The 20,359-nt window shown below is 43.5% G+C and overlaps 1 protein-coding gene and 1 long non-coding RNA gene across 3 annotated transcripts; one reads left to right on the top strand and one right to left on the bottom strand.

Annotated features, from left to right (window-relative positions):
* The first annotated feature begins 3,549 nt into the window (after positions 1-3,549).
* LOC145659117 (uncharacterized) lies at positions 3,550-5,141 on the top strand. Of its 2 annotated transcripts, XR_014125157.1 has the most exons (4): positions 3,550-3,707; positions 3,863-3,946; positions 4,076-4,150; positions 4,282-5,141. It is a non-coding gene; the product is annotated as an uncharacterized LOC145659117 (long non-coding RNA). The 2 variants fall into 2 exon arrangements; XR_014125151.1 differs by having other exon boundaries at positions 3,554-3,707; positions 4,076-5,141.
* Positions 5,142-5,441: 300 nt separating this feature from the next.
* On the bottom strand, positions 5,442-20,327 carry LOC145658648 (uncharacterized). Its single transcript, XM_081716735.1, has 6 exons — positions 20,313-20,327; positions 15,726-15,831; positions 13,778-14,071; positions 13,378-13,668; positions 12,637-12,773; positions 5,442-6,640 (listed from the first exon to the last, which is right to left on the bottom strand). Exons 2-6 carry the CDS (start codon positions 15,784-15,786, stop codon positions 6,629-6,631), a joined length of 795 nt encoding a protein of 264 aa, XP_081572861.1. The 5' UTR covers positions 15,787-15,831; positions 20,313-20,327; the 3' UTR covers positions 5,442-6,628.
* Between the last annotated feature and the right edge of the window lie 32 nt (positions 20,328-20,359).

Genomic DNA, 20,359 nt, shown 5'->3' with positions numbered 1-20,359 from the left:
GATGTGTAACACTGTTACTGAATGTGTGTGTGTGTGTGTGTGTAACCCTGTTACTGAATGTGTGTGTGTGTAAGGTTGGTCATGTGATGTGTAACATTGCTACTGAATGTGTGCGTGTAGGGTTGATCATGTGATGTGAGTGATGCGTTACACTGTTACTGAATGTTTGTGTATGTGTGTAGGGTTGGGCATGAGCTGTGAGTTATGTGTAACATTGTTACTGAATGTGTGTGTGTAGGGTTGGTCATGAGCTGTGAATAATGCGTAACACTGTTACTGAATGTGTGTGTGTGTGTGTGTGTGTGTGTGTAGGGTTGGTCATGTGATATGAGGGGGTGTGACACTGTTACTGCATGTGTGTGTGTGTGTGTAGGGTTGGTCATGTGATATGAGTGATGTGTCACACTGTTACTGAATGAGTGTGTGTAGGGTTGGTCATGTGATGTGAGTAATGTGTCACACTGTTACTGAATGTGTGTGTGTAGGGTTGGGCATGAGCTGTGAGTAATGTATAACCCTGTTACTGAATGTGTGTGTGTAGGGTTGGTCATGTGATGTGAAACACTGTTAGTGAATGTGTGTGTGTGTGTGTGTAGGGTTGGGCATGAGCTGTGAGTGATGTGTAACATTGTTACTGAGTGTGTGTGTGTAGGGTTGGTCATGTGATATGAGTGAGGTGTCACACTGTTACTGAATGTGTGTGTGTAGGGTTGATCATGTGATGTGAGTGATGTGTTACACTGTTACTGAATGTGTGTGTGTAGGGTTGTTCATGTGATGTGACTGATGTCACCCTGTTACTGAATGTGTGTGTAGGGTTGGTCATATGATGTGAGAGATGTGTAACATTGTTACTGAGTGTGTGTGTAGGGTTGGTCATGTGATGTGAGTGATGTGTAACACTGTTACTGAATGTGTGTGTAGGGTTGGTCATGTGATGTGTAACACTGTATGACTCCACACAATCGCAGGTCTCTCATGTTTTACATCTTGTTTCTTATAGACTTCATCTTGTTTTCTCAGCCATAATCATTTCTCAGTTCTTTGCATCTGAAATGGTATCATTGAGTTTTAAATCAATACTTGGAGCAAAATTACACTTTTATCTAGTTGGTCCTTTAACATAAATCCACTGATCACTTTTTTTTTCTTTAAGTGTGTTGTTTTTACTTGCTAATATTTGTTAAGAAATAACATCTATTTTACATGTATAATTTCCATAGACACCCCCAAATGATCAAACACTTAAAATGCCTCAACCATCATTAATCAACGTATTCATTTTGAGTCTGTTGTTGCAATACATTGTGTTCAAACTTGGACTTTTACTTATTAGCAGTAATGCTGTTAACATTTACTTATTCAAATTATCAAAAATATCAAATCAGACTGTAATCAGCAGTTTCAAATGGGAAAATTAGAGATAAACAGACCATAGATGTATTTAAAAGATTATATTTTGGTAACAATGCATCAAGTATCAAAATACAGTAATACATTTAAACAAAAGAAGTGCCATAAAATATGATTTCTTCTTGTTTGTAAAAATAAGCATCATTACATTATATGTCTGAGATTAAAAAAATAAACAAATAAATAAAACACATGGCCGGTTTTTACCCATAAGGCACTGCAAGGAAAGAGGTTGGCGAAAAAGAATGAAAAATAAAATTTGTCATTTTTAAAGATAAACATTAAGCAACTCCTGGCAGAACATTTTGCACTGACGACATTTTATCTCCCTGAACTTGAAGGCTACAGCCACCAGGCTTGGCAAAGAGACCCATCAGTGGACCTCAAGCTCCAAACTGCATATTATACCAACAGTACTCATCTGTGTACTCCTTCTCCTTCTCTCCTCTCCTTTCATTAATCCCTCCATCCTACCATTGGAACCATTTATTTTGATACTGGTCCTTGAAACTTTAATAAAAAATGTTGATAATTGGCAACGAAAATGTAAAGATGCTACAGGCAAAACTGCCTGTTTTTCCCATGACTTGACACAAAAGTATTTACATATGCATTAAATTACATCACAGGATCTCAGTAATATTTACATAAACATTTTTATATTGCATTTTTACATAAACATCTTTCCATCACATTTACAGTACTGGGCAGATGGTCTTATAGTGACTGATACATATTCATCAGTATGACATTACGTGTGCTCTCTGAGGATCAGACCATGATTCTGGAGATGCATCTTACTGTACCTGCTCTACCAGGTGAGTTCAGGAGTGCTAATGTGATAAAACTCTGATCACGTATGATCGAATATACACTGATCTCTGACCTGGTCTGGGCTTCAGGTGCTACAGCAATGAGATATTTGAACAGTGATACTGAGGGTGAAGTGTTTGTTGATTTATTGAGGGTCGTATGTAGAGGGATTGAGCTTCAGGCAGACAAGGCCAAACTAAAAAAACACATCAGCCACACTAGAAATAAAATATTATTATTAGTCGGCTACATTTATTTAGCACCTTTCGCAAACTCAAGGACACTTTACAGACAGAAATCAGCTTTTACACTCAAATCACACACAGACTGATGAGAAGCATCAGCGAATTTACAGTGTTCTCTCTATCAGAAACCACAGCCCCCTGGGGGAGTGCACCAGTGCAGGGGAAGGGGAGGAGGTTAAGACCAGGACAGACCACCAACCATAGCTGAACATACACACACTGTAACGATTGGCCACCCTCCTGACATCCCTGTTTCCATAGTTTCCCTGTCGTGTCTGTTATCCTTTACTTCCTTGTTCTGATGCTTGGTTTTGTTTTCTCCACCCCTCGTCTGTTCCTCAGTTCCAGTCCTTGTTTTGGTTTTCCCTGTTCTTATGTTCACCTGTGTCTGGTTAGTCCTTAATTGTTTTGTTTGTTTAAGAAATGTGTTTTGTCTCTCATGTTGTTGGTTAATGCGGTAAGTTTGGTTTGTTCCATTTGTTCACGCTATCTCTGTCGGCGCCCTTGCTCTTTCGTTTGTCTAGTTCATTTATCACTATGCCTCAGTGTTTTCCTGTGTCTGTTTATTTTGGCTCTATTGTATTCCCTCCGTTATCATTTGATAAATAACCTCTTGCATCTACATTCTGCCTCTCGCCTCGTCCCTGCTAATACGCAGCACACACACCTATCTATATCTACATGCATACACAACTTACATTGATACAGGACAGTTTTAGAGGATCTAGTCAACCTAACCTCCATGTTTGTGGGAGGAACCCAGAGGAAACCTACGCAGTCACAGGGAGAACATGGAAACTCCACCCAGATAGAGACTCAAAGGCCATATACAGACACGCACAACAAAGGTGGTGGCTTCAGAAAACAAGTGCAAGCACATCTAGGTCTTCTGGCTTTAAGATGTTGCTATAGTTACTTCTGGTGCTATAGTGTAAGGTGTTGTAGTCCTCTGGGGAATACTGCTGTTCCTATAGTTACTTCTGGTGCTGTAGTGTAAGGTGGTGTGGTCCTCTGGGGAATACTGCTGTTGCTATAGTTACTTCTGTTGCTGTAGTGTAAGGTGGTGTGGTCCTCTGGGGAATAAAGCTGTTGCTATAGTTTAAGGTGTTGTAGTCTTTTAAGTTAATGTTGATTAGGGCACTGCATAAGTTAAAATACTGTCTAAAGAGGCTTGTGGAAGGGCTGTCCCACGCTCTAGAGGACGCGTGGTCTGGATACAGCTTGGCGCTGGCGCAGGTGAGCACCGATGAAGTAACATCAAACTATCCCAAATAATAATGAATTCTAGTTAATCTAGTTAATTAAAGGTCAATCACTGTCCTTGCGCAAATATCTAAATCCAGCACGTGCTCCGGAGTGTGCTGACAGTTGCACGTGATGTCTGTCTGCAGGTGCTGAGTGTGTTTGAGGAGATTTCACTTAAAAGCACACTAGATCAGATCAAGGAGAAACACAACCTGCAGACAGCCAAGAAGGTAAGAAATGTGTAAGAAAGCTAACCATAGAAAGTTGGGATTGTCAAGATAATGCCACCTCATCCTGTTGTGTTGGTGTCTTGAGTATCAGGTCTGTGTGCCCTTCTGAAACTCTTTCTCCTGTGACAGAAACAGATCTGAAATGTTGCGTTTGGGAATTTCTTTGGAGTGCTGGCCTTGTCTCAGTCCATACGACTACACAAGGTAAACACTTTAAGAACTAATTACTCATTTTCTTTAATCATTCTTCATGTTCACTCTCACACACCACCTCTTGTTCTCTTACTCTGTTGTGTGCTCTTTCCCTCTCTCGCTCTCTCTCTCTCTCGCTCTAGGAGCCACAGGTGCTGTTGGAGTGTGTTAAGCTGTTACAGAGTCTGGCTCAGTACAGGGATCACCTGAGAGACCTGCCCAGGAAGACCATGGTGGACATCCTGAGTGAGGTGACACTTCTCTGCTCAGCCCCTCTATAACCACACCTCCTCCATTCAGCCGGCGCAGTTCACGTTAATCCCCTACTACCACTTTCTGTAGCTGGTCTCTCTATGTTGAAATGGCCGTCCAGACTTAGTCTTTGAGTGTTGTTCACGCACATGGAAGGTGTTCATATTCTGAGTGAATCTTTTTACATGGTATTAGACCCCACATACTATGAGATGAGATGAGCTAGATCGCATAATCAGAAGAGGCATTGGCCACGCCCCTCTCAGAGTTCTTGCAATATAACCAAGTCAAGTTGGCACTCTGTATGTCTTATATTTTAACCAAACTGGCCGCAGTACTTTGTGCTGCTGAATTTTCTATTTGTGCCATATAAAACCTTGTTTACATTGTATAACTGGTGTGACACCATAAAGGTGGTGACATAACTAGTGTAAACAAACCGTGATGTGTCAAATAATATCTAATGCAGGAATGTAGAGTATTGGGATGGCAAGCTTGTGTAAAATGTCTTTGCACATATTGAATCTTTATAAAACAAACAGATCAAATGATCAAATAATCCACTAAATTCTTGAAATACACTCTCTTATGTAGTTACTTTTAGAATGGCTAAGTTATTTTTACTGTGGGAATTTGGAGTAATGGGATGGCAATATCCTGTTAAATGTCACTATATAGCACTACTTGAAGCTCTATAAAATACACAGATCAAACTCTTATCAAATTATCAACTGTTATTCAAGAAAGGATAGAGGCATCTAAAATCTTAAATATGAGCAAGCAAACCACATGGTGAATTGAGCAACACGGATACACCCACATCAGAACAAAGGACATAAGTCAGATCAAGGTTGTGGAGCTGTCTGGTTTACAACAGCAGCGACGTCAGTCTTCCTAAAACTGTTACAAATTCATATCAAAGCACATAACATACTCCAAATAAAACACATTCAGGACAAAGAGAAAGGAAGAAGAAATGGACCAACTAATGTACACAGGAACCAAAATGATGACTAGCCAATCACAACACACAAATGATCACACAGACCAATGAGGTTAAGGCTGGCTTTAATTTTTCACCTTTTTTCCCCAGACTAACACTTTCATCACTGATAAAATGCAAGCATAAAACTTCTGTACATTATGGAATCAGACACGGCCTGTAGGTGTGTATGTAATAAATCTTTTTGCTAATTGCACCGTCACAGGCATGTTATGATGATAGTATGAATTCAGTTTAATTTCTTGTCTACTCTGTATTGATCCCATAGTATCAGATATAGCTGGTAGACCTGTCTGTAATAGCTGTGTAAATAGTTTAGGTTCAAGGCAGAAATAAAGTGCTTGAAAGGTCAAACAGTTAGTTGAGAGAAGCAGCACAACCTAAATCTCTACATAAACTTATGCATCTTTGAGGAACAGCCTGATTTACTTGCACACAGCCAATCAGAAACTGATGCTAGGTATTGCAGATTGGATTGTTCGTGTAGTTGAGAGTTAGAAAAGAGAGAGAATTTATAATGCACTATGGTGGCTATTGTGGGAGTTATGCCAGAAAAACACCTAAGATTTTTTGTCATATTTCATTAATGACTGTTTATGGTGGGTTAATGTATGTGTAAATCATGTAGAGATACTTGCAATTAGAGTCTGCAGGGCAGTAGATCTCGTGAAGTGGAGCTGGAACTAAACTCTGCTTACAGAACAGCAGCTCCTAATTCTGTTCATTTGTTTATACATGAAGTCTTGTATACAGCTCATATCCTCCTGGTCTTCATGGTGCCATTGTGTCTCAGATCATCCGCAACAGATGATGCTGTTCACTGTGCTGCTTCTCAGAGTGAAGTGGTGCAGGCAAAGGTGAACCATGAAATGAACACAGGAAAACTCAGCCAGTTTAGATGGTTGTGATTCATACTGTGTGTGTGGGTATGTGTGTGTGTCTCTCTCTGCTACACTCTATCTGGTTAAAGTGTTGAGGGGTGTGGTGAAGGAAACGGATACAGCACACATTCCTGCCACACAGGTGTAGTATAACACACCCACACACTGCTCCTGTGTGTGTGCTGGTCCAGCTGGTGCGATGATGTTGATTTTGTTGTTGTGTATGTATGCATGCAGGAGAGGATATGGGTAAGGTAGACGTAGCCAGAGTGACTTCCTGTTTCAGAAACGCCCTTGTGTCCTTTATGACTCGCTGAAAAAGCCCCCTCACAGGAGACATGTTCATCAGCGTCTTCAACAGATTCCCTGTGAGAGAACGAACACACACACAGCCTCACATACAAACGTGTACCACACATAATGACATACAAATTCAGTACATACTCAAAACATGCAAAAACACAGATTTGTTCATATTTGGCACCTATAGAATTGAATCTGTTCTGGTCTCAGTAGCTCAACAGTAGCCCCCCCCCCCCCGAAACACATGGTACGGCCTGCCGCGTGCAGGGGGGGTTCACCCTATTTGTAACCACACCCTCCGTAACTGCACGGGGTTACCCTCGTATCTATTTAAACCCCTGCTAGTGTGTGTATTGTGGTAGTCATTGTTTGCTGAAGTCTGTTTAAATGTGTGTATATCCATTGTTATGTAACCTGTGTGTCTAGTTATATGTACCGTTATGTCTGTCGCTAATGTTGTGTGGGTGCCACTGTTGTTGTTCGTGTTTTCGTTAATAAATGTTTCAGTATTGAGGGAGTCTGTGCGTCCTGCTCCACGCCCATCGTCACTGGGGCCAGCAGCAATGTTAGTTACTGTAATATAATTATAACATTCACATTCTCCACCTGCATCTGCTGGTGATGGAGCTGATCGAATAATGTTACACAGAAGGGCTAATGCTCTACATAACACCAGTATTGTAGTCAGTTTGCTACCTTAGCCAGACTACTTCAGTACACTGAAAAGAAAATATAGCTTTGTTTAGACACTTCTCACAACACACTCTTTTGTGTCCAACAATGGCTTATGAGAGTTATGCAAGTATTCTCGATCTGAAAACCCAAATCATCACTTCTCTAGAAGGAAAGCTCATCATGCACCACACAATTCTTCACATTTTCCCCTCTAAAAAAACTATGAAAAGGGGCAGTTAGACAAACATGTCACTATTCCTCCTTAAATTACCATATCACATTGACAACAAACCCCTACTGAACATTTATCTGGGCTACTCATGTTGTTGATTGGCTTAATAAAAAGTGATTGACAACTCTCTCCTGATCATCTTTTGCCATCAGAGCTTGAACAGCTTCCATCATTGTCAGAGGTCCAGAGCACCTGCTGTAGGAATGAAACACAGTGAGGTGTCCTCCACACCTTTACCTGCTATCACCATGGCAGCTCCTGTTACTATGGGGCACGACAAGGAATAGGCACTGGAACCGAAGCAGACAGAACATGACAAGAACCAACACAGAAACCGAAGGAACAGGACCTGAAACAGATGTAGCAGCAAGAGCAGAACCAACAACAGAAACTGACTGATGACGAGAACGTGCCAGGAGTGAGGATTACAAAAACGCAAAACAGACCAGGCACAAAGGAACCAGAACAAAAACAGACATGGGCACCAGACCAGACACAGACAACACAACAGGAGCAAAGACAAAACCAGGCAAGAACAACGAGGCAGCAGCAGGACACAACGGAGACACAGGAGGCCGAGGTTGGACGGGCAGGGAACATGAAGCCTGTGAGTAAGGAAACAGGTCCGCGGACACAGGCTGGCGTAACGGCAGTGGCAGCCTTTTGAGGCACAGGAGAGCTTCGAGGAGGGAAGCTAGCGTTACTAGGCACCTAAAGTTTTGTCTGTATGCCTCTGGAACCAACTCGTAGGCTCGGAGAACAGTGGCTTTAACAACCTCATAGTCTAAACTCTGTGCAAGAGTTAGCCAGGAACACACTTCTTGTGCTTTGCCCTCTAGTTTGCACTGTAGCATTAGTGACTATAGGTCCTTAGGCCATCTCAGAGACGCCACAATGCGCTCAAATATCGGAAAATAGACGTCCACCTAATTTTCCCTGAGAACAGGCACAAGGCCAATTTGATGACTGGCATCAAAAGTGTCAGCAGCGAGAGTAGAGTTGGTTGGGAGCAAGGCCACTCGAGGAGAGCGTGGTTTAGGGACCGGAACAAAATTCCCGTGATGGGCTGGCTGGCATAGGTGAGGCAAGCTTCTGAGGAAGAGGCACCGGCCTCTCGGGACCCATACTCATCCTCATCAGCGTCACCTAGTCCGGCTCAATTTGTACAGCCCAAAACACACAATAGTTTTCACGCTCCTGTTTTTTTAAGTCATCTCCAACTCCAGCGCTAGCATAGGATCTACCCCAGGGAACACACACATACCAGGATCTATACATACACCAGCCTCAGAGTCATCAGTTGCCTCTGCCACCGGCAAACATCGAGCTGAGCCCATCGCAACACCAAATCAAGATGCCGCCGGTGAGGTCGGCTGCCGTCACGACTGCTCCGTCCACACATGGCACTTTTTTCGCTCTTTTCACTATCCTTTTCGCTCTTTTCACTCTTCCCGCTACCCCTGATTTCTCCGCAGCCCTTCTCTACACACCACGGCACGTATCTCGTACATCAGAGATGCCCTTATTTCTCTTAATCTACATAGCACTCACCTCAAGCCGTCTGTAACCCCGGACCCAAGATGGCCGACAGAGATCCTGAGGGAAAACAAAAGACGCGGCGCGAGGAAAAGGCCTCGAGGGAAGCGAGCCGGCGTCAGGAACAGGCTGAGGGCTCGGGCACACCGAGCTCCCTTACCCAGCATTCTGCTAGCCAACGTCCAGTCTCTGGATAACAAGCTCGATGACCTCCGGGCCAGGATAAAGTTCCAGAGGGACATTCGGGACTGCAATCTCCTCTGCTTCACCGAGTTGTGGCTGAACCCAGCGGTACCAAACCACGCTATCCAGCCGGCCGAGTTCTTCTCGGTTCACAGCATGGACAGGACGGCAGGTTCGGGGAAGTCGAGAGGCGGCGGAGTGTGTGTGATGGTAAACAACAGCTGGTGTAACAATGCCAATGTTGTTACTCTCGCCTGCTCCTGCTCACCCAACCTGGAGCTGCTCGCCCTCAAGCTTCGTCCTTTCTACCTTCCCCGGGAGTTCACTTCGGTCATTATCAACACCGTGTACATCCCACCTCAGGCTAACATGGACACTGCACTGTGTGACCTTCATGAGGCTATCACACAGTTGCAGGCACAGCACCGGGACGCTGCACTTATTGTGGTTGGGGATTTCAACAGCGCTAACCTCAAGCGTGCGGTGCCCAACCTTTTCCAGCACGTAACCTTCCCCACCAGGGGAAACAGGACACTAGACCACTGCTACACCCCATACAAGGACAGTTACAAGGCACTAGCTCATCCACCGTTTGGTAAGTCGGACCACGCCGCCATCTTCCTCCTACCAAAATATAAACAAAGGCTGAAACGGGAAGCTCCGGTTCAGAGGGAGGTCGCGCGCTGGACAGACCAATCGGTGGCCGCTCTGCAGGACGCTCTGGATGACGCGGACTGGGACATGTTCTGGCGCAGCACTAATGATGTCAGCGAGTTTACGGAGGCAGTAGTAGGGTTTATTGGGAAACTGGTGGACGACACGATCCTAAGAATCACCATCAAGAAGTTTTCCAACCAGAAGCCCTGGGTGGACAGAACCATCCACGAGGCTCTGAACTCTCGCACTGCTGCCTACAATGCGGGGATCATCAGCGGGAACATGGACGAGTACAAGTCCGCAGCATACGGAGTGCGCAGGGCGGTGAGGGAGGCGAAGCGAAGCTACGGGAAGAAACTAGAGACACAGTTCCAGCAGAGTGGCTCTAGATCCCTGTGGCAGGGACTACGGATGATCACGGACTACAGGAGCCCACCCTCTGGACTGATGAGTGCGGATGAGTCTCTGGCGAACGAGCTGAAAACATTCTTTGCTCGATTCGAGGCTACATCTAGCAGCGCTAATGCTAGCAGCACAAATGCTAACGGCGCTAGTGCTAAGAGCGCCAATGCTAACGGCGCTAGTGCTAATGGCACTATTGGCGCAGTCGATGGCACATGCGCGGGGCCCACCATAGAACAGCGCCCTCTCATCATCACGGAGAGTGACGTGAGGAGAGTGTTTAAAAGGGTGAATACCAGGAAGGCGATGGGACCAGACGGTATCTGCGGGGGGGGTCCTCAAAGCCTGCGCAGATCAGCTAGCCCCGGTATTCACCAACATCTTCAATCTATCCCTGACGCTCGGTATCGTCCCGTCCAGCTTCAAGCGGTCCACCATCGTCCCCGTCCCGAAGAAACCTCGACCCTCCGACCTGTCTACCGCCCTGTCGCCCTCACATCAGTCGTGATGAAGTGCTTTGAAAAGCTAGTCAGAGACTTCATCACATCTTCACTGCCAGCCTCCATGGACCCACTGCAATTTGCATACCGCCACAACCGCTCCACTGACGATGCAATTGCACATCTGCTCCACGCTACACTGACTCACCTGGACGAAGGGAGGGGAAATTATGTTAAAATGCTATTTGTCGACTACAGTTCAGCATTTAACACTATCATCCCCTCCCTACTCACTACTAAGTTGGGAGATCTAGGACTGCATACATCCCTGTGCGACTGGATCTCCAACTTCCTAACAGACAGACCACAATCAGTACGGGTGGGCAACTGCGCCTCATCCACCCTCACCCTCAGCACTGGAGCTCCTCAGGGTTGTGTCCTCAGCCCCCTGCTCTACTCACTGTACAGCTACGACTGCACAGCCACTTCCAGCTCTAACATCATTGTCAAGTTTGCTGACGACACCGTTGTCGTGGGTCTGATCTCGGACAATGACGAGAGGACCTACCTGGAGGAGATTAAACACCTGGAAAACTGGTGCCAGGAAAATAATCTCCTCCTAAACGTCAGTAAGACAAAGGAGCTGATCGTGGATTGCAGCAAGAAGCAGGTGCGGCACTACCAACCTGTGAGGATCAGTGGAACCACGGTGGAGAGAGTAGATAGTTTCAGGTACCTTGGCGTTCACATCTCGCAGGACCTGTCCTGGTCCCGCCATACGAACTCCCTGGCAAAGAAGGCTCGTCAGCGTCTTTACCACCTCAGACGCCTAAGGGACTTCAGACTGCCCTCCAAAGTACTGCGGAACTTCTACACCTGCACTATCGAGAGCATCCTCACGGGGAACATCACAGTCTGGTTTGGGAATAGCACCAAGCAGGACAGACAAGCACTCCAAAGGGCAGTGCGTTCAGCAGAGCGCATCACTCACACGGAACTTCCTGACCTGCAGACCATCTACTACCAGCGGTGCCAGACCAAGGCCAGGAAAATTGTGAAGGACCCCACCCATCCCAACAATAGACTCTTCACTCTGTTGAGGTCAGGGAGGCGCTTCCGCTCCCTGAAGACCAAGACAGAGAGGCTGAAGAGGAGCTTCTTCCCACAGGCCATTCGGGCCCTGAATCAGGGAAACTGATAAACTGTGGGGACCACCACCACCATGTAACATGACTGTATATCTGTACATCTGTATATATAGATTTATACTCAACTACCCTGTTACACAACAACTGTAGATATGTTATTATATAAAATGGATCTGTACATTCTGTAGATTGTGTACATATATACTCAACCATATACATTGTACATTGTGTATATAATCATAATATACATATATTGTACATACATTGTTAATATATTTTTGTACATACATAGAATATATATATTTATCTGCATATATATATTTTTCTCTATGCACCCCGGTTTCTCCTCCTCAGTTTGGACAGAGCACTCTCCACCATTTCACTGCACGTTATACTGTGTATGACTATGTATGTGACGAATAAACCGAACTTGAACTTGAACACCCATCGGGCTACCCCTCTCAGGCAAAATCCCATCATGAACAAGACAAGACTCCAACACTAAATAAATGTCCCTCTTAGTCGCAGTACGAGGAACTTCTACATCAAAGAAGTCAGCTATTAGCAAAAGGTCAACCTTGCGGCACTTACTAAACTGTTCGAGCGATGGACAGATCACAAACTCCGTCAACTCAAAAGCAGCAATTCCAACAACAGAACAGTGCAAACCACCACCCACAAGAAAAAGAAAAAATCCTGGAAATCCTGGCAGTGGACCGGGAACACACATCCATCTTTCTGTAATATCTCCTCTCTTGCCATGGTTACAGTTTCCCTTCAATGTACCTCCTTTCTGGAGCTGCTGATTTTTTTCCTCAGCTGCACAATCACCAGCCCTGCTGCCACAAGCCCTGCCCCCATCAGAGCCAGGAGCACCGCCAACACCGTCACTGTGGAGCTCTGATCTGGACACGGCTGGACTTCTGAAACACACAAAATTGTCAGTAAATATGAACTACTATTTAAACAGTACAGAGTTATAATCATGTGTGTATGGTTTTAACATGTGCCATATACTGTTTAAACTGTGGTTCATATGATGGTTCAGTGTTCACTCTGGTACATAATCACTACACCATCACTGACTACATTTACATATTAACACACAGCATAATGAGATAACATTTACATGCACACAACAGCAGGACTAAGGCCTCAGTATGAGAACCAGGACACTTACAACAGCTGTTGTAAAGCCCAGTCTGTTCACATATACATATTACAGTCTGACAAACAAGAAGCAGACCATTCATAATGCAAGAAAGCAGTCTGACTTTGCATCCCCTTCATGAGAAATATTATTCATGCACAAGTTTACTAATTAAAAAATAAACCATACTACTAGGGTTTCGTAAGCTGACAAGATGCCATTATTTAACAGTCTGCAGTTATAATGCAGTTATTGAGAACTGCATTAAATTATCACCACACCTTATCTAGATTCCTTACTGACAATACGTACACTCTCTCCCTAACAAAATAATTTTAGACAACATTGAGATCACAGTATTCACATTAAATACATACCTTCAACAGTAACTGTGTATGTGTGAATGACCTCTTCATTACTGGTGTCCCAGATCGTGTAAACTCCACTATCAGATGGTGCTGTTTCTCTCAGCTCAACAGCAGAGATAAGAGATGCTCTCTGGGTGTATTCATCTTTACATTGTAATGAGCTTCCAGCCACTGTGCAGATTTGTCCACTAGAGGGAGAAGCTGCACCTGTGCTGTTATAAATCACCTTCACTGACTCTGATATGGTCAAATCCAGCACCAGATTTTCATTGGACTTGAGCCAAACTGAAGAACTCATTGCTGAAAACAAAAACCATCAGGAATTTCAAACAGGTTCAAATCTGATACACACTATTAAACCTAAATCATTAGGGGTTCATTAACAAAGACTGAGAGAACAAACCCTTACCCTCTATCCCTAGGCTCATAGCACAGATGTCTACACCACCACACTCACAGGTGTACCAGGTCCTCTTAGTGTAATCAACATCAGTGATGGTGAGGGAGAGATCTCCCTTCAGGTACTGATCATGGGACATGTAAAATCCCTCCTTTGACTGACAGGATATCCGGTCACACTGAGCCAGAATGTCATGTTGTTTATGGGACACAGTCCATGTGACCAGACCAGAACATGTCTGAGTGCAGGGGAGAGTAGCATTGTCATGAAGATTCACCTTTATTGAAGAAGTCGATACAGGCACTGAAAGATTAAGAAAGTGGAGTTTTAAAAGGCACTAAATAAAAATATAGAATAAAAACACAAACAACTGCATAAGAGCATAAATCAGACAATGAGACCACACCCCTTTTAGACCAGATCAGTGATGGAGGACTTTGCTGCCTTGAAGCCAGACTGCTTTCCATTATGCTTTCCTACTCCTGTAACCCCAATACTACTGCATTCATTTTGGAAATGGCCAAAGCTCTACACATTCTGGCAAGTCATCTTTGAGACCTTCTCTAGGATAGTCACCATTTAAATGGAAAGAACCCATTCCACCCACATACAGTCACTGGATCAGGGAAGTCATGTCCCATCCCCATACCATGGAGAAGATTAGATATGCTGTCAGAAAGTCTGCCAGAATACTATTCAGCAACCTTTCCTAACCTTTGTTGAGAACATGGAAACTGACAGCATGATAATATTGTTGGGTGAGCTCGAACCCACATCAGCTAGGTGATGACACCGACAACCTACTGGGTGAGCAACCACGCTCTAGTTATGGTGAGCCTGTGAGCAGAACAGTTAGATCTTGTAACAGGTAAAACAAGAGGAAAAACTGAACCACAACACCAAGCATGGAAAAAGGGAGAACAAAGGACAACACAGGAAGAATGGCATACACTGGGGAAAACCAAACTAAAACTTTCCAAACAAAAGCAGAAACCTGGAGGAACTTTAATGGCTAAGGGAAGCCTCAGGAGAGAGACAGACTCAAAAGGGAAAACTAGAGAAAGAAGGGCACATGTAAAAACCCAGACACCTTTGCAAAGCAGAAGAGAGGTACAGCACAAGAGCTCACAGACCTCAATACCCAGAGGTACCAGCTAGGACATTGGCTCAAAACTTTAGCAAAGACCCAGCACTAAGTGACTGGGTCACTGAGCGTTTACAGATCTAGCCCAGCTGTCAGGCATCAAGCCTGATTAGTAGTGTGGTTGACTCAAGTTCTCCTTCTGGTGGCCGGGGGGCCTCGGCCTGGTGCCAGCCCTTACAAATATAACCTATTCTGTCCTTTGATTTTACGTGTATTGTCTGTTTGTCTTTTATAGAAGTCTGACAATGCATTATGTTTGTATGCTAATGTCTGGTATAAGAGAAGAATTAAGTTTTTTACACTTATGATATAATGTGAAAATTAACAGACACGCCCCACCCCTCCAAAAAAACCAAAACAAAACAAAAACAACACCCACAGAACTCAAGAGCTTAATAGAGAGATACCAGAGAAATTGCAATAGATGAGCCCCAGGGTTTGGTCTCATAAAGGGGAGAATGACAAGACTGAACACCAGCCTGTGTGGGAGCATATTACTGAAGAGAGGCTCTGTTCCTCTCTCTAGTACCCAAGGTTGGCTATATTAGATATCAGGTAAATATTCGTCTCTATCGCTTGTTAAATATATCCAATACCAAATAAAATGGCTGCAACCTTCATGTATCGATAACAAAATAACATTTACCTCAATTTATATTCTGCCATTTACTAAATGTTTTCTATGCTCAGATATGTTCTCCGTTTTCTATGCTGAGCACAAAAGATATACAGTTATAAAACTGGATTATAATACAACAGAATAGGACCAAGCTGAAACATTTAGAAAACAAAGAAGCCATTCTGTCAACTTACCGGTTGTGACCTTAAGCACAGATAACAGCAGGACCCAGGGACACATGCTATAGGATGGCATGGCTGAGGAGAATCTAGTCAGTACTTTAGGGATCACTGGAAGAATCTGGAAAATTATAATAAGCCAGTTATTCAGTGCCCTAATCAACATTACCTTAAAAGAACAAGACTATCATAGTTTTTTAAAAACAATTAGTGCTTAATAATTATTATTGAGCAAATTTTATATGAATCTTCTAAGAACACTTTAAACCATTTTCTAAAGTCATGTAAAAATATATTACGATGATAGGAGAGTGTTTAAAAAATATGTCCTCCACAGTGGACATTTGTACTTATTACCTACCTTTTTTTCTCTGTATTTTCAATTACGAAGGAAGGTATTCACTGTCAGAGGTAGAGAGAATGTTACTGCAAATTGTTCATGAAAACTCAGACATTGAGTTGTCTGATGAAAAAGATCAAGATGCAGTTTTTGAGGCAGAGGACTCAGAGAGCTCAGAGGAAAAAACTGAGATAGGGCAAACAGAGGCAGAAAAGTCAGAGCAAGCAAAACCGTCCACATCCAGTCGCTGTCCACTTCGGGGCAGGACTACAATGTACACATTGACTTTATATTCTCAAGATAATATATGACCATTTACATATATACATATACATTTTTACTTACATTTTTTTTCACAAAAATGATTTATTCTGATAATTTATTCTAACAATAATTGAGAGTAATATTCTTTTTCTACCTTTATTATTTTCCTAAGATTCAACCCTCAACTGGATAATTCTCCCATTGTTCAATTGTCCCATTAAGTAATGATGCCATAACACACCAAAATTGGACCCCAATGAATTATTTTCAACAGTACATTGATTACTCTGTGTTTGAAGAAATGGCTGTGCGCACAAACCAACGTGAAGTCCTTGTGTCTGGAACAGCACTAAACACCACTCCTGAAGAGTTGAAAACATTCATTGGCAGTTCTGTCTACGTGGCCTGTCTAGGATATCTAAATATACAGATGTATTGGGCCTCAAACACCAGAGTTCAAGTAGTGGCAGAATCCATGACCAAAAATCTATTCTATAAACTAAGAAATTCCATTAAGATTGTCAATGACCTTGATATTTCAGATGAGGACAAAAGCAGAGACCTCTTGTGGAAAGTCAGGCCCCTTCTGAACAAAGTGAGGCAAGGATGTCTAAATCAGCTTAGAACAGGAAAATTGTCCATTGATGAGCAAATGATTCCGTTTACTGGTCGCTGCCCAATTCGCCAGAATGTACCAGGCAAACCATACCCGACTGGATTGAAGCTGTTTGTCTTGGCCACACCAAGTGTTATGGTCTTAGATTTTGTGGTTTACCAAGGTAAGACCACCTTCAGAGTCACAGAGGGACTGGGCATTGGAGAACAAGATGCTCTTTATTTGGCAGAGACTGTTTCCAGAGGAACCCACCTGTTTTTTGACAGGTTCTTTACAAATGTCCTGGACACCATGATGGAGAAATGCTTGGGAGGTACAGGAACTCTCATGAAGAACAGAATTCCAAAGGAGTGTAACATTATTGGGGATCAGGCCATCAAAAGGAAAGGAAGAGAAGCATCTGAGATGGTGGTCAGGTGAGATCCTGAACTTGCTGTCAAGTGGTTTGACAACAAACCAGTTAACCAGTTGCTAAGTTTCTATAGGATGGCCACTCGCACTCGGAAATGGACAGTGCATACAATTTTCCACTTTTTTGATTTGGCAATCACCAATGCATGGCTTCAGTATAAGACTGACTGACTGCTAAGTTCTGGCAAAGAAACCACTGCAGTTCCTTGAATTCAAATTGCTCCTTGGTGAGCAGATGATTACTCAGGTCCAAGTAGGAATCTCCAGTGAGAGTGAAGATGACACTCCCCCACATCAAAAGTGGAAACATATTAAGATTATGACATTGTAGTGTTTTAACTTTAGGAATTTGGAGTAATGGGATGGCGATATGTTGTTAAATGTCTATTCAGTTGACTATATATCACTACTTGAAGCTCTATAATAGTCTGAACTAGTTGCATTAAACAGTGACTGCATGCGGGACAGGTGTCGGTGTTCGTAACGGACCTGCTAAAGACAAACTAGAGCAAGAAAACGGGCTGACAGGCCTCACCAGACAACAGCTAATGAGCTAGCAAGCGTTAGCGTGGCAGCTAAATATGAGAGAGAGATGGTGTGTAGCGTTTGGTCATATAGATAATACTTCGCATTTGACGGCTCGACTTTATCGACAGATAGTCTGTATAATGTACAGTCAGACGTCTTTATCGAGTGATGACGGAGCGTTTCGACAGGGCGCCCGGCGCTGGCAGGACACGGGGTGCGTCGAGCGGTCCTGGCCCGGGGGACGCCCGTGTGTCCGTGTTCAGCCAGTGGGAACCCCGAGGACAGTGGAGGTAGAGCTGCCGGACAACCGCTGTAGCTGTGTTTAGATATCTAGACACGATACGTAACTTTAACTAATCAGCCCGTTGTAAATATCTTAGCCATGTTAGCGCCTGGCCTGTATCAGAAAAGCTAGCTAGCCTAGCTAAGCTATCCTAGCCAGGAAACTGAAAGTAACATTTACTCGGAGCTCTGCTGAATATTGGTAGCTTATCCAGGTTAGTTAGACTTAAGATGACCGTGTAGCTGTCCTAATATTCATGAATACTAGCCTATGCGAGCTATCTACTGTGGGATTGTATAAACTAAGTGAATGCTAAGATTACATAAATAGAGAATAATGCACAAAATGGAATAGGATTAATGCTTGAATTAATAAAATAATTGCTGTATGTGCAGACATAACAGGAAATGGCTTAGACGTGCATATGTGCGATTGTGCAAGAAAACGTGTGTACATGACAGTTAGACAGAGGCGACGGCTGAGATGGAAAAGTACTAAGCAGAAGTGGCGCAAGGCAAGAAAACTATAAGTCTGTGTGTTGCGAAGTTATGCTTTAGATCTCACTCGCACTGTGCTGTGAAGTGACATCTCCAGAGCTCTGCATTAATAAAAGGCCACAAGATAATGCACTGTTTCCGGTCTCTTCTTTCTTGCATTAACAGACACGACACTACGCAGTTAACACTGGCTTACTATAATACTAGCTAGAGTTAGCTGAACAGTTAGAAGATAACGTCCACAGCCACATATCTGAATTAACCTTGCTCAGATGACATTGCTGTGTTAAACAGGTCACACACGATGTCAAGTTTATGGTTAGTTAGCTATATTTATTACATTACTGTTACAGAAACACCAAACCCAAATTATTTTAGCTGAGTAGCTAACCGTTTATTATTATGCTAAATGGGTGTTTTCACACACATCTGGACACACAGTGAGGTGAAGGCTTTTGGAGGATGGCTTGATGTCAAGAAGGGCCACAAAGATGCCACTTCTCTCCCAGAAAAACATTAAGGACAGACTGATATTCTGCAGGAAGTAGAGGGATTGGACTGCAGATGACTGGGGTAAAGTTACTTTCTCTAACAAAGATGTCCCCTTCAGACTGTTTGGGACATCTAGACAAATGATTGTCTGGAGAAAAAAGATGAGCGCTACCATCAGTCCTGTGTCATGCCAACAGTGAGGCATCCTGACACCATTCATGTATGGGGTTGCTTCTCATCCAAGGGAGTGGGTTTGCTCAAAATTTTGCCTGTGGTCAATCCTCAAAAAGAAGGTGGACAAATGCAGAAATTGTGATCAACTCCAAGCACTGATTAGGCAAGAATGGATTGCCATCAGTCAAGACTTTGCCCAGAAGCTAATATCCAGCATGCCAAGGTGAAGCATTAGTTTGAAATGCTTAATTGTACTTAGCTGTACCATATAAACATCTAATAAACTGAGGCAGTAAACTTTGTGAAAACCAAAACTTCTCAGTGTCGACTTTTGTGTATGACTGCACTGCTAGTATTTGATGATAACTTTCGAGATCTCTCTCTGCATGGATCTGGTGTAGGGTATCTGAACAGTCATCATAATGGGTGAAGAATGGGACACTGATCAAGCACAAGCATTAGTGCAGAAGGCCTCTTTCGATGTTGCGTTATGGAAGGAGAGCCAGTGTAGGCCCGATAGCTGTTGCTAACTTAGCAGAAATAGCGCTACAAGGTGAATATGGATTAAAGCATTTATCTTTCATATGTAACAAGCCACATGGATCTAAACATAATTGCTTGGGAATTGATGATCCCATGTAGAAATAACCATCATACTCTGATAGGCTACATTTCCAGTTAAACTAGCTAGCGTTGTAGCTACAGACGTTAGCTAAGCTAGGAGAGCTAGCTAACAAGCACGGACCCGGAATGAAAGAATTTCTGAGAGTTAGTGGGCAATCGACAAACTAACGGATTTGTTTACACAAAATAAAGCTAAATCGTAACTGTTCTAACTCCACTTCATTACTTAGATAGTAAGCTAGCTTCTACATAACATACGGGCCCGACCTCAGGTCAGCGAACCGAGTATCAGCTGCTCACCGTCTGGTGGATCAAAGCAGATCAACCCACACAACCTGAGGTGTGATCCAGCTGTGAATCTTTAGTTAAATACCTGTTTAAACACTTGTACACGGTGGTAAACGCTCACGTGTGGTAAAC

The sequence above is a fragment of the Electrophorus electricus genome, chromosome 1, assembly GCF_041902795.1.
Source record: "Electrophorus electricus isolate QZ-2024a chromosome 1, ASM4190279v1, whole genome shotgun sequence".
NCBI classification, from domain to species: domain Eukaryota; kingdom Metazoa; phylum Chordata; class Actinopteri; order Gymnotiformes; family Gymnotidae; genus Electrophorus; species Electrophorus electricus.
This window is presented reverse-complemented; position numbering and strand designations above follow the sequence as displayed.

What these genes read in the sequence shown, in the direction of transcription:
- LOC145658648 (XM_081716735.1), bottom strand. Translation starts at nt 15,786, where the DNA reads ATGCCATCCTATAGCATGTGTCCCTGGGTCCTGCTGTTATCTGTGCTT. An exon ending in TGTGCTTAAGGTCACAACCG is followed by an intron (nt 14,072 to 15,725) that starts GTAAGTTGACAG and finishes TTAATCTTTCAG; the next exon opens with TGCCTGTATCGACTTCTTCA. An exon ending in ATACACAGTTACTGTTGAAG is followed by an intron (nt 12,774 to 13,377) that starts GTATGTATTTAA and finishes TGTGTGTTTCAG; the next exon opens with AAGTCCAGCCGTGTCCAGAT.